The sequence below is a fragment of the Micrasema longulum genome, unplaced genomic scaffold, assembly GCF_059751315.1.
Source record: "Micrasema longulum isolate JH-2025_06_02 unplaced genomic scaffold, ASM5975131v1 h1tg000868l, whole genome shotgun sequence".
NCBI classification, from domain to species: Eukaryota; Metazoa; Arthropoda; class Insecta; order Trichoptera; family Brachycentridae; genus Micrasema; species Micrasema longulum.
Window position 1 is genome coordinate 168,665 of NW_028278060.1, and position 13,992 is coordinate 182,656.

The window sequence follows — 13,992 nt, forward strand, 5'->3', positions numbered from 1 at the left end:
CGCTGTCTAATTTTGAGCCATTTCAGTTGCCTACGATAATCAGAAATGTGGTCATATTTCCTAAGACCAAAAATGTACCTTATGCATGTATTCTGAAGTCGTTCAAGTTTATCGAGTTGCTCACAGCTTAAATCAGTCATGGAAACATCAGCGTAATCTAGAATGGGTAGTAGTAATGCTTGTACAAGAGTGCATTTAGTACTAATGGGTAAGAATTTTTGCAACCTTCTAAGTGAGTGACTGAAAAATATTTTGCGGCTTAATTCATTAGTATGAGCTCGCCAGCAGAGATGTTCATCCATTAGTACTCCTAGATTTTTTACGGATTTCCTGTACTGAATATTGGTACCATTGACAATAAGAGGATTAAGTGAAGGTATGTCTAGCGTACTAAGCAATCTTTGACTACCTGCAAATTTAATTTGTGTTTTAGACGGGTTTATTAGTAAACCATACTCTTTTGTCCATGTTGACACGCAATTTAGTGTATTAGACATCGATTCTATTGCTTCGCTGGTGTTTTCAGGTCTGCAATGAAGATATAATTGTAAATCATCTGCATAGAGATGATATGAACAATTGAGACAATCTGCAATCTGATTAATAAACAGGGAAAATAGTAATGGTGATAAAACTCCACCTTGAGGTACTCCAGCGGCAATATCGACCCATTCCGATTGATGATCTGGTGTTCTTTAAACATCGCGGCACGGGACTACCGGCTGCGAATGCTGGCGGACCACTAAGTAAGCCCCGCCCTTTCTGCGCGTGGCAAGAGGCATGCGTCTGCGCAGATTCTTTTCCTTGAAGTCTAGCTATAGTCTAGAAATTATGGGTTTGGCAGGAAAATTAAAACGGAACTCACAGGAGTGATCAGTGTGGCCCTAAGGCTGGAAAGTTTGGAGACCCCTCGTCTATTTTATTAACATTTTATTAGTATTTTCTTTTATTATTTCGAGAAAACCACAGCACTATAAATGTAAAATGTAAAATGTAAATACATGATGTAAAAATTATATAACAACAAACAAACAATAAGCCGTTTATAGTTATATAATTATAGACTTTTTTACAAAGTATGAATTATACCAAAATAAGAATACCGAAGAACAAAAATATTTCATACTAATTATGTACCATGTATGTACGTATTATGTCCAGTTAGTTATCTGTAATAATTGTTTCACAATAAAATAAATAAATAGGTCCATTTTGGAAATATCATTTCCATTTTAATTCTTCCAAATTCCATTTTCTTCAGATTTCTAAACAGAGATAAATCTGTTTTCTGTTTTTCTGCCGGTTTGATACCCATACTAAAGACAGTATTGTGTCGTGTTTTTATAGGGAAAAATCAATATAAATATACTAGATATAAATACACATTTAGAATTTGAGTGCGTCGGACTTGCTTAGTTAAAAAAATATTAAATATGTAAAATGTAAAATATAAATTGTGAAAAATGTAAATATTACAAAATTCACAAATGGTGTCCGATACACATCTTTTTACTCAAACATTAAACTTTATTTAAGTTGTCGCATTTAAATTAAATAGCAATCATTTTTTTATATTTTTTTTCCTTTCTCGGCAAAGCACCCAAATTTGAGTGATACATGCCTTAACTTAACAATGTTTTTGTTGCAAGGTTGCAAAATTGTTGCAAATTAACGAAAGATTTGACAACATTTAACGAGCGGATCACACATAAACAACTTATAAAACAGGGCTGAACAATAAAATAATAATGAGTAATTTATTTAATTTTAACTCACATAAATTTAATTACGTAAATAATTTATTTTGTAAGAATATATACTTCGCGACTTATTTTTTTGTATTTCCTTAAATATTTGACTATCACACTATTGACCATAGGACAGTTCGAGGAAAGAAGATGTTGAATATTAAGTGGAAAAGATAGACCCAGTAAGAAAATGTCCAACGAAAATTCGTCATTAGGTAACAATCTGCAGTTAAATAGAACGCGATCTGCGGTCTCCTCTTCCTCTTCACATTCACATAAAGCAGAGGTCACTACTTGAATTCTTTCGAGGTGTGATGCCAACACCGTATGGCCAATTCTCAATCTACATATAAGGGAAACACTTCATTTAGATACTTTGAGGTTACGGAACCAGGATATTTTTGAGACTACTGGCTGGATGGATTTGACTTACGTAATTGATTAACGTAATCGGATATGAGCAGAGAGAATAAACAAGGGGTAACACCACAGTCACGGGCCTCATTGGCCATTGTGTCCACCAACTCATTTCCATTGATTCCTATATGGGATGGGATCCAAGCAATTGAAACTATAATTTTTTTAATGAAAGCCATGTATAACATATTTTTGATATCACAAAGAATATGTTTTTTTATAACGGCAGAGTGGTTATGATTTGATGTTAAGCTATTTGCAACATTGAGAGAATCAGTAAAAATTATCGTTGGTAATAAATGCTTTTGGATAATCACTCTCAGGGCCTCTCTTAGTGCCACACATTCTGCTGTGCATATCGATGCCTCCGGTGGTAATTGAAACTGTCCGTCTATCCTAAGAGAATAGGAGAAGGGATGCAGAAAGCCGCACCATAATGCTTTAACACTTTTAGAGCCATCGGTAAATACCGCAATGTTATTGGGCCAACGTTCTTCGAATATTTGGGAAAACAAACGGTTAAAATTAGAGATATTTAGAGAAGAAAGAGACTTATCTATTCCAATGGATAGCAATACATCGGGTTTGTAAATAGCCGCTTTGAATGGAATATTGAATATGGGTAAAGTTAAGTCAAGAGGGCATGAAAGGGAATTAATAATGAAATGCCAGGATTTACAGAGAGTCGGGGGAGTATTTGTATTTTTAGTTGAAGATTGAAAAAAGGTATAAAGAAGCTGAAGCTTAGAAAAAAATTGGGTGATTAATTTCATTTGTCTTATTAAGGATGAATTTGTGAGACAACAGTTGTTTCCTCAAATAATAGGGCATATTAACACACTCTGCCCGCAGAGAGACTACAGGAGAGGATTTCATATCCCCCAAAATTAGTCGAAGACTTTTGGATTGTATTCTATCTAATTTCAATTTCATTTAGGAAGAGGGTCAGTAACAAAACATGCATAGTCTATATGGCTTCGGATAAGAGCACAGTAAAGCATCCCCATTGTTGCTGGATGGGAACAGACTTTTGAAACAACTCTTAGGAGGTTTATGTTTTTTTCGCACTTAGCCACGATATTTTCAACGTGTTTATTCCATGATAGCTTATGATTTAATGAAACGCCTAAGAATTTAACATCATCTTTAATGGGAACTTGAACACCATTCAGTTCGATGCTAATATTTGGAATAGTGTGCTTTCTAGAAAAAACTACGATTTGACTTTTAGACGGAGCCAGTTCCAAGTTACTTCCCTTAAACCATATGCCAATAGATATCAATGCGCCTTTCAATACGTCAGAAGCTCGATTTAAAGATTTATCAGATGTGTAAATTACAAATTCATCCGCATCTTGTGAAATGGAGAACTGAGGTGGAATATGCGATTGAAGATCCTGCGTGTAGATATTGAACAATAACGGACTTAGTACTGATACTTGCGGTAAGCCCTTGTATACAGTTCTAACTATAGAACCGTTTGGAGTGTCTATGTTTATAACTCTATTGCACATGATATTGAATATCCGACAGCCAACTTTAACTGGAATTCCGAGATTATTAATTATCTCCAACAATAAGGAAAGAAGGACATTATCGTATGCACTACTTGCGTCCAGAAAACAGGCAATCATATCAGATTTACTGAATCGTGAAAGATGAATATCAGTAACCAATACACTAAGATTGTCGATGCAAGATTTATTTTTATGGAAGCCAAATTGCCAGTGTGGCAGAAGATTATTCCTCTCCACAAACCATTCAAGCCTCGTCTTGATCATTCGTTCGAGAATTTTAAGGAAACAACAGGATAAAGCAATGGGTCTGTATGAAGATCTAAGGGATAAATCCTTACCAGGTTTGGGTATTGGGACTACGATTTGTCTTTTCCAGGAATCGGGTGTGGTACAAGATTTTAAAATTAAATTGTACATGAAAAGGATTGGAAGAAGAAATGGCTTCGGAAAGTGCTTGAAAATAAATATAGAATTGAGTCATGACCTGGAGATGATTCTCCAGCAGAATGAATTGCAGTCGTTAATTCATTCAGTGAAAATGGTGCAGAGAGACAGTTTAAACACTGAATTACTGGAGGGTCTTTTGAGAGTTCAATTATAATCGGTACGTAAGATGGTGCTAGCTTCCCAACAAAATCATCTATCCAAGTTGTGCATTTGGAAGAGTTTACTCTCGGTGAATATGAACCTCTAAATCTTCGAATCGAATCCCAGACATCCGTAAGAGATGTTTTAGGTGACAGAGAGTTAAAATAGTTGTCCCAGCATTCTCTTTTTTTTTCTAAGTAATTTCTTAGTCTGGGCCTGTACTTTACGAACCTCCAAAAAGTTGACAAAATTTATATTTCTTTGGTACCTTTTTACAATTTTTGCTCTGGTTTTAACGCTTTCCGTGCATTCCTTGTCCTATCAAGGGGGTGAATATTTGTGCGAAGACCTAGAATTAGATTTAGGAATGACAATATTTGCCACTTCGATCACTAAATCTTCTATATTTTTTGCGATAGTAAGAGAGTTGGTATTAGCATAATCAATCGATAAAACTCTAGAATTGTCTGCTAAAGATTCTTCAAAGAGTTTCTAGTTAGCTTTACCAGTCAAATATTTTGACTTCATTGGTTTACTAAACGGTTTGGGAACGAAATCATGATTATTTAATTTAACACTCTCGAATGATATGATTTAAATATTTTTATGTACTCGTACATATTTTTTATCTGTTCATTAGTATGTCTACAAAAAGCATTATATACCTAGTCGTGAAAAACTTCAATTGGACTCATACATTATATTATAATTCGAATTGTTTATGAATTTTCTGTTGTTTTTACAAATAAAAAAATAAATATCATGATACTACAATTTCAATATCACATATGAGAAAATGTTTAAGGTAGATATTTTTATACTTACCGCGGACGCAACCACGAAAAGACATTACTATTTAAATAGATGCGTAAGTTTTCACGGTCACTGTTATCAAAATATATCTTTGACACGGTACAAATTGCCAGTAAAAATGATTCTTAAAGTACACTGATTATTTAATATAAAAAGTATAATATGCAACCATAGGCAAATTTAGCTAAAATTGAAAATTTTTGTGAAATTATTTTTAAAAAATCGTTTTTTGCACTATGTTTCTTAATACAATATTAAATTAATCAAAATATATATATATATTTTTTTTAAATACGCATTCAAAAAATGCTTGTTTTATGATAGCAAAACTTAAAAAGTTAAGATACGACACCTGAACTACATTATACATAGGAGTATTACTAAAAACTTCGCTTTAAATCTTTTGCTTGCAAACCTTAAACTTTGAGATGTAATAAATAATCTAAATACAAAGAAACCTTATCTGTACCTTAGAGGATAAAACACGGGAGTTCTCTTTTTGCCGTTTTGAAGTTAACATTGCAGAAAATATCGCAGGAACCTATTTTTCGTGAATAAATATAATAAAACATTTAAGTCCACTTTCGTCATAAAAATGATTTTTTAAGTTAAAATAAAAGTCTAGGGTCCACTTTGCTTTAAAGTTAAAGACATCAGTAGTCCAACATATGAAATTTGAATATGTACTATTATTTTTAATTATTTAAAAAATTATTATTTTAGATTGAAAGTTCTTTATAGGTTGAAATTATCTATTATTTATGTTCAAAGCATTAATTTCGTGGCCAAACATTTTGATTAATGTTAGTAAACATTTGTATTTAACCACGTACTGACTTTAGGACACTCACTACACTAACATGCAAATACAAAAATACACTTTCACGTTTACCATCGCCGTAGTATACAAAGTATTTACAAAAAATACATAAATTAATTGAAATGATCTAATTTGATTCTAAAGTTAAGGTGTTTTAGAAATCGTGCAATCACAACATCTTGTTTCCTGAAGATTTCCTTCGATGTGACTCCCGTGGTTTATCATTTAAGGTATGTAGTGTAAAACAATTAACTGCTAAAACAATACTCACTTACAGATTAAAAAACTACTCTTACTCAAATGAAAGACATAACCCCTACAATACATCACAAACAAATAATATGATCACTAGATCCTCAACACAAAGACAACTTAAAGAAATACAAACTAATACCACTTTTGGACAAAAGGATGTTGAGTATTATTCAATGAAAATCTTTAACCTACTTCCACTATCTATTAAAACAATTAGTAACGAGAATTTTTTTAAAAGGCTATAAAAAAATGGACATTGGAGCTAGGTAGAAGTAAAATGGATTGTCTCATTCGCCCAAACCAATATTGAAACAACTGCTCCACAAGTGTATAGCTTATGTTAGGTTTTTGTTATTTTGATGGTGCGTTTTGTAATTTAGATAGTATAGATGTACATATATACCTAGTTTTTAAAACAGTCTGAATATTTTGTTAAGTATCTCTGTTTATTAAGTTAGTCTTCTTTGTTTACTCTAAAATGTAAAAACATTTAAAATATATATATTGTTAAATGTCCTCGGCACGGGTAACCCCAACCCCAGTGAGGTCACATTATTTTTATTATCGATTATAGCTCGCAAGAGTAAAATATGAATAAATAAATACTTTTGTATACAATTCATTCCATCCGATCTTGTATTGTGTGAATGTCTACTACTGATTTTTCTTGTTTAATAATGAACAGCTGACTTATGAATTATTATGATTCATCAGTTAGATGGGAGTAATTCAGGTTTCTTACCTAAATAATAATTAATTGTAAATAGATAATGTGAATAAATAATAAAATGACTACGCGGAATCCGTCTTCATCTCGGTAGCTCGATGAAGACAGACGCGAGACGAGAGTTATACTATTAATGCTGTCAGTATTGTCAGGATAGTGGTAAGTACTCACCAGGCCGTGACATGCGGACAGCGCCACGTGGGAGCGGGGCTGGCCGGCCACCTGTCCCCGGAAGTGGCAGGCCTCCGCCCCCTCGGGGCCGCCGCGCCATTGAGTCCCCGCCCCGTGCCGCTCCACCACCAAGTGCGGCGATATGAACTCCGACTCTGGCCTGCAACAAGAGCGAAACCCTCAGTCCGCGGTCTCACCGTACCGGAGGGGGAGTGTATGGACAACTTTGTCGCTGGATGCTCTCCCTTGAAGGGAATGCGCTGCGACCGAACCACCCGCCTTCGTTACGCTGGGCTGTATAGTAAAATGCATCGCTTCTCTGTAGGGATTTATTTGGTGAAGTCAGATGTAAATGCGCGAGGACTCTGGTACCGCAGGACACAACGAAATGGGAGACCGCTAAGAAGGACCGCTAAGCTAGTCGAGCATGGTAAGAGAGAGAGATAGAGAGAGAAATAATTATCTCCGCACTTTATGGCGTATAGACGGCATAGGCCCTGTGGGTAGTTCCAAATTATCGTCATCATTCACCTTCTATGAAATATTCTAGTGTAAAACACTCTTTTAAATAAATATTTCATATCAACCGTGTCGGGAATCGAACCCGAGACTTGTTGTGTGGTAAACAAACACGCTGACCATTTCCAGTTCAACTTCCAAATACAAATATTAAATCTATTTTTTTATTTTTTATTATTGAATATTTTTTTTTTACAAAATACATTTTTGAAATACAAAATAGGTAAATATACAGAATATCTTATATATAACGTTTCTACCTCTCTAATAAAGTAGATACTTGTGTTTAGAGAGGGAGTTCGTTTCACATTTTCTTTTTTTTTATAAACAAAGTAAATTAAAACAAAGTAAATTAAAATTAAAAATAAACAAGGTAAATTAAAAATAAAAAATAAACATTCTTTGGTATGGAGTCTAGGAAGGGGTGAGTCTTAAATGTTTTTTAATTTTAGTTTTAAAAGTTTGATAATTTTTTATAGATTTTAAGTTTTCCGGAAGTTTATTAAAGTTTTTTTTTACCTATGTACGTATAATGGTTTAACGCTGCTGTTGTTTTACATCTGTGCAAAATTAAATTACACTAGAATCTACCCTACACACGATTAATTTATTTGGCGTATAGCCGGAAACAATTTCTAGGAGATGAAAACATAAAAATGAGAAAAAGCAAAATAAAATTTAGAGGTCCAGGGCCCGAGTCAGGAAGTCCGCAGGATCACCTTCGACGATGTGCGGAGAGGGTAGCGACGATATGCGGAGCAGGAAGTAGGAAGTAGGGAGTAGGGAAGAAGGAGCGTGTATCCGCTCACCTGAGGTCGAGGCGGAGCGCTCGTCCCCCCACCGTGATGTTGTAGTGCACGTCGGGGGCGTCTTCCGGTCCGAGCACGTCGCCGGGCCGCAGGCTGCGGCGCGTGCGCGCGCCCGTGCCGCCGTGCGTGGCGCGCAGCGTGCGCGACAAGAAGGCGCCGTCGGCCGTCACGCGCACGGGCACCGTCACCTCGCACGACGCTCCCGCCACGTGCCCGCGGGCGTACAGTCCTGTGGGCAAACTCACGGCTATAGTGCGAGATTCTCATATCTAACTGACCATTCGGATGAGACCTTCGGCAAAAAACTTTTTTTCATTTTATTATTTTTCTTATTAAAAGAAAACAACAATCATTATAACACAAAAATACAATATTTACAAATAAACCAAAATTATCGGTCAATTATAGTTTTCTGTATTTTAATAAATACAGTTCATGAAAAGCCATTAGCTGTATCAAGTAACCGAACGGATACGTAAACTGATTCTCCAACTAATAATTATAACATAGAAGTAAATACTGAGTTAGTCGTAAAGTACATAAAGAATCTCGATTCCACAAAAGCAGCTGGACCTGATTTAATTCCACCCATATTCATAATTAACTGCGCGGAAAAACTGGGAAGTCCGCTCGCGTTGTTTTTTAATAAGTCTTATAGTGGTATTGTCCCGAAACTATGAAAAACTGCATTTAGTTCTCCTATTTATAAATCAGGCCATAAAACAACAGATAAAGTCATTATATCTGTACCTTAAAGCTGAAAGGCGGGAAGTCACATTTTTTGCAAAATTGAGTTATGAATGTGATTTTGTTTATATATTCAGATTCTATTAATGCTAAAAACATTGGAGTCCTCCGGCATACCACTCCTGAAATAGATTGTTCTAAAACACCAGTAGTGCGGTAATAATATTCGCGCTTTCAACAAAATTCAACGAATTGCTGGTATTAGAGCAGTGGATACCGAATAAATTCCACAATTTTTATAACAAACTACCTCTGACGCAGCAAGGGCCGTTAATTTAATTATTTTACTTTGCCTTTTTCACACACTGTTTACTTTCTATTACGGTTTTATTACTATTAATATCATATCATTAAATTTATATTTACCTTTTATTTTCATAGATAATTCATGTTTTAATAAATAGCACGTAATTTAATGTTTTTGGCTAAGAAAGTTTTATTAATACATTGTTTTTCATTCAATATTCTACACTACTTTTTATACTAAAATTCGAGGAGGAATTAGGGCGCGGGTCGGGCGGTTAGGACAAAAAACATTGAAGTCCTATAGTTATTTGAAAGTCCATGCTTTAAATGTTTTTAAAAAAAATATTCTTATCAAAAGGCTATAAATCGAGAGATACATTTAAAAACAGTTTTAGAACTTCAAACCACTCTCCTGAACAGTTAACTAAATGTGACTTCCAGCATTTTAGCTTTAAGGTACAAAATTATAGACTGATTTCTAAATTATATTTTTTTTCAAAACTGTTTGAGAAGATAATTTACGATCAAGCACCTGAAGCACTTAAATCTTCTCTTAGTAATTCACAGCATGGATTTATATCTGGTAGATCTACCGCGACCAATTTAGTTTACTATACTAATTATCTTATTGAAAATACAGACAACCGATTCCAAGTTGATTTAATCTACACGGATTTTAGTAAAGCCTACGATGAAGTTGACCATATCGTTCTACTACAAAAAATGAAACTAATTGGCACAAGTGGTGATTTATATCGATGGATGTGTTCTTACATTGAAAAAAAATCACAAGCTGTCGTAATTGCTGGATACAAATCCAAATGGTTTTCTGTCACTTCTGGCTTACCCCGTGGATAAATTCTAGGGCCCCTTCTATTTAACATATTTTTCAATGACATTCAGGAATGCTTTTTTCATGCCAAATATTTATGAAAATAAATTCAACCGAGGACTGCAATCTCCTACAGACTGATTTGAACCCCCTCTCAGATTATTGCCTCATTAGTTATCATACACTTTATATTTAAAAAATGCACGTGTATATCTTTCTCGCGTAAACATAAAACATTGCATTTCCAGCATGTTCTACTGAATTAAATTGTGCCTAGAAAGAACGGCATAAGAGACTTGGGAATAGTATTAGATTCCAAGCTTGTGTTCGTCATTCATATTAATGAGGCATATAAAATGCTTGGTTTTTTAATGCGAATATCTAACGACTTCAAAAATATTAAAAAAATAACACTGCTTTATAACACACTGTGAGAAGTCAGTTGGAGTATGCTTCTATTCTATATTGAGTTTTTTTACAAATAGACTGAAAAAATATTCCCAATAAATTTACTGTATATTTTAAGAATTAACCTGGATTCCAAAATGCCCGTCTAATGTATTCACTTGTCTTTGTCTTTCTTTGTTTTATTTCTCCTGTTATTTGATTCTGTATTATTTTATTGTTTTCCGTTATATAATTTGTATTTTTTGGACATTGCCATTGCAGATCGGTTATTCTTATTTGAACTTGTGAACAATATCATAGATTGCCATTATTCACAACATGATTTTTAAGAAGTTCACGACAAGCTCTTTAGAATATCTTTTGCCCAAAAGGACAAGACTCCAAACTACATTCAATTTGCCGATACCCAGAACAAATTCAAGAAATAATATTTTTTTTCTCTGGAGCATGTCATTATTACAATACCGTTCTCTCCGGTCACGCAGACATTTTCATCTTTCCTATATAAATATAAAATAATACTTATAGGCGTTGATAAAAAGCCCGTATAATTATATGAGTATGTCATTAAAATGGTATATTCATATTTATGTTTTGTATCTTCTTCAATATTATTACATAAGTTGTTTTTTAAAATTATTTTTTTTTAAAATTAAAATAATATTTTTATAAATGTACTCATTTATCATATTTATATTTATATTTTTATTTATTATTATATTTTTGTAAAACTTTTTTATTATTATTTATTATATTTACATATTTTATTTGCTTTTTCTAAATTACTAACATTTCTTAACTTTTAAATATTTTTTTTTCTATTACTGGGTTATTTAAATGTGTACACTTGATTAATAACTTAAAAAGCCGTGAGAAATGATTATTGACTCTTTTTATAATTAAAGTGCCAATGTAGCCTTATTTTCTATATGAATTATTTGTAAAAACGGTTGTTTTTTTTTTCCAAACAAATAAATAAATAAATAATGTAAAAAAAAAGCGTACCCTTAAAAAGCATCTCAGTATCATTCCACTCTTATAAAAAATAAATTTTAACAATAATGAAATAAAAATAAATTAGTATATATATTTTTTTTACTCGATCTTTAAAATCTTTTCGCCGGCGGAACCATAAGGCCCTTGATGTGATTTTCACAAAAATGGCGCTATATAAATTATCCAAACATTATCCACAGAAGTAACCCCAGATCAGCCACCCCTCTTTCTTTCAAACAGGGTTTAATTAAAATAATTATTTTCAATTAGGATTCAAGCATTTTATTTAAAGTCGTTTAAAATGAGAAGATATATATCGATTTTATATGAATAAAACTTCTCAGAACAGACTTCTGCTCGTTTTGAAACCGATAGCGTCTACCTACGGCCAATTATATATTTAGTAATAGTAACGTAAATAGAATGCTTTCTTTTTAAAAAAGTATCAAATATTATCCAGAAGGCTATGCATTTTATTCTGAACAAACTGCACAGTGTGGTTTAACCTATTTTCAGACTTATTTAGTTCAGTGGTAGTTCTCAAACAAACTGTAGGTACTAATATAAGTAATGACAGATCAGATTTAAACATAATTTACGAAAACATAAAATAATACTGAGAAAAATAAGGTTTTTTTTAAATTGCAGACTGGCATGCGTACATTATCAAGATAAAAAATTGCTACCATGTACATATTTAACTAGCAAAATTAACGTATTTCTTTTACTTCACCCTCGGTTACTTAAGATTCGAATTACGAGCAACTACTAACCCATTTCTATTTCGGTTCCCCGACGAAAAAATTAGTCGTTTTTTACAAAATACTAAACTTTAATGTTGATGCCGACCTAATTAAACATCACATATTTCCACAGCCTCTCAGATGCGAAATGAATGCCGTGTGCAGTTTGGACTCTTTTTCCGACCAAAGTTGATGTTGACGTGTTTGTGTGCGAGACGTTGGAAAAAGAGTCCGAACTACATACGGCATAATAACCCGGAAAAACGAATTTGAAACCAACCTTCTCAATGAAATACAAATAGATGTGGGATTGAGAACACTCAGACTTCGGGATATTTATTTTCGAACTGCAAACAAGGTTCAGGTTTTCTTTGTATTTTTTTATATTTGTTATTTATTTATTTATTATATTTACGGCCTAAGCCAATTACAACAGTTACATGAAGAAACATAAATGCAAGAAACTGAACAAAAGAACATAAAACTATTTAGCAAAGACAAACAAGGGCAAAACAATAATAGTATACAATATATTCAAAAAAACGAAAGACCTAAAACTTTGAGCTAAACCATGCCAATCCAACTTCATCCCACACTGTTTAGTCGCGAAGAGATCTACGAAAAGCCGGAAGATCTATCCCAAAAAATTCCAAGTCGTGTGATGAATTGACTAATCTACACATTCTGGACAATGGGGCATAAAAACCAAAGTTGCTCTTAGAAGATTTTATAAATAGCAGATTTTGACTTCTGGTGACACGGTTGGGAACATGGAAATAAATTGATTGCAACAGAGATGGGACATCACTTAAAGCATTAAGTATTTTGAAAATGCATATAAGGTCCATCTCAGTTCTACGTCTCTCCAATGAAGACAGATTAAGAGATTGCTCTATTTCAAAATAGGAATAATTACCTCTTTGTAATCCGAGCAACCATGCCACTTTTCTTAGAAAACGGTGTTGGACAGACTCGATATGGTCAATATGAGTCCTGTAGAATGGAGACCAAATAGGAGAAGCGTATTCTAGATGGGGTCGAACTAGTGAGCAATAAAGAGTTTTACAACATTACAACATTATCAATGTGTTCACGATATGAGAGTTTACTATCTAAAGTAATGCCAAGATCCTTTATTGACGAAACCATTGAAAGGGAAGTATTTTTTAGTTTGCAGTTGAATTGTATAGGTTTTTTTCATCGCGAGAAAGATATTATTTTACTTTTGTCAATGTTTAGTTGAAGACAATTGATGTCGCACCATTCATTGAAACAATTAAAAAATATAATTTAAAAAATGAACAGTTCAGCTATTCGGTTAATTCAAATCAATAGACATTAATAAATAATTCTATTAATCGGTTCCTACCATCGTATGGGTTGATCGATAACCGATTACCTTAACGATTACTTTAGCAGCGATTCTGTCACGTGTGTGCTGTACACCCGGGGGGACTATAGAGTGACCAAACTACCCACTACCCACTTTCCACTTCCCACTGCCCACTGCCCACTGGCGACTGGCGACTCCGCCTGCGTCCGCGTCCGCGTCTGTCTTCCATGATTGATGAGGGTGTATAGAGATTCAGGTCCCGTCACTTTTTAGTTTCGAACTTAACGCGCTAACCGCAAATCA

At 33.7% G+C, this 13,992-nt stretch overlaps 1 protein-coding gene across 1 annotated transcript in view; it reads right to left on the reverse strand.

The window, feature by feature from the left end:
• AdamTS-B (ADAM metallopeptidase with thrombospondin type 1 motif B) overlaps positions 1 to 13,992 on the reverse strand; it is a 208,549-nt gene that overhangs the window by 153,897 nt on the left and 40,660 nt on the right. Inside the window, exons 3-4 of the mRNA XM_088231285.1 lie at positions 8,385 to 8,613; positions 7,057 to 7,216 (exon numbers count right to left, since the gene is read on the reverse strand). Of these exons, the coding sequence (XP_088087411.1) occupies positions 7,057 to 7,216; positions 8,385 to 8,613 (389 nt within the window). The remainder of the gene's footprint in view (positions 1 to 7,056; positions 7,217 to 8,384; positions 8,614 to 13,992) is intronic.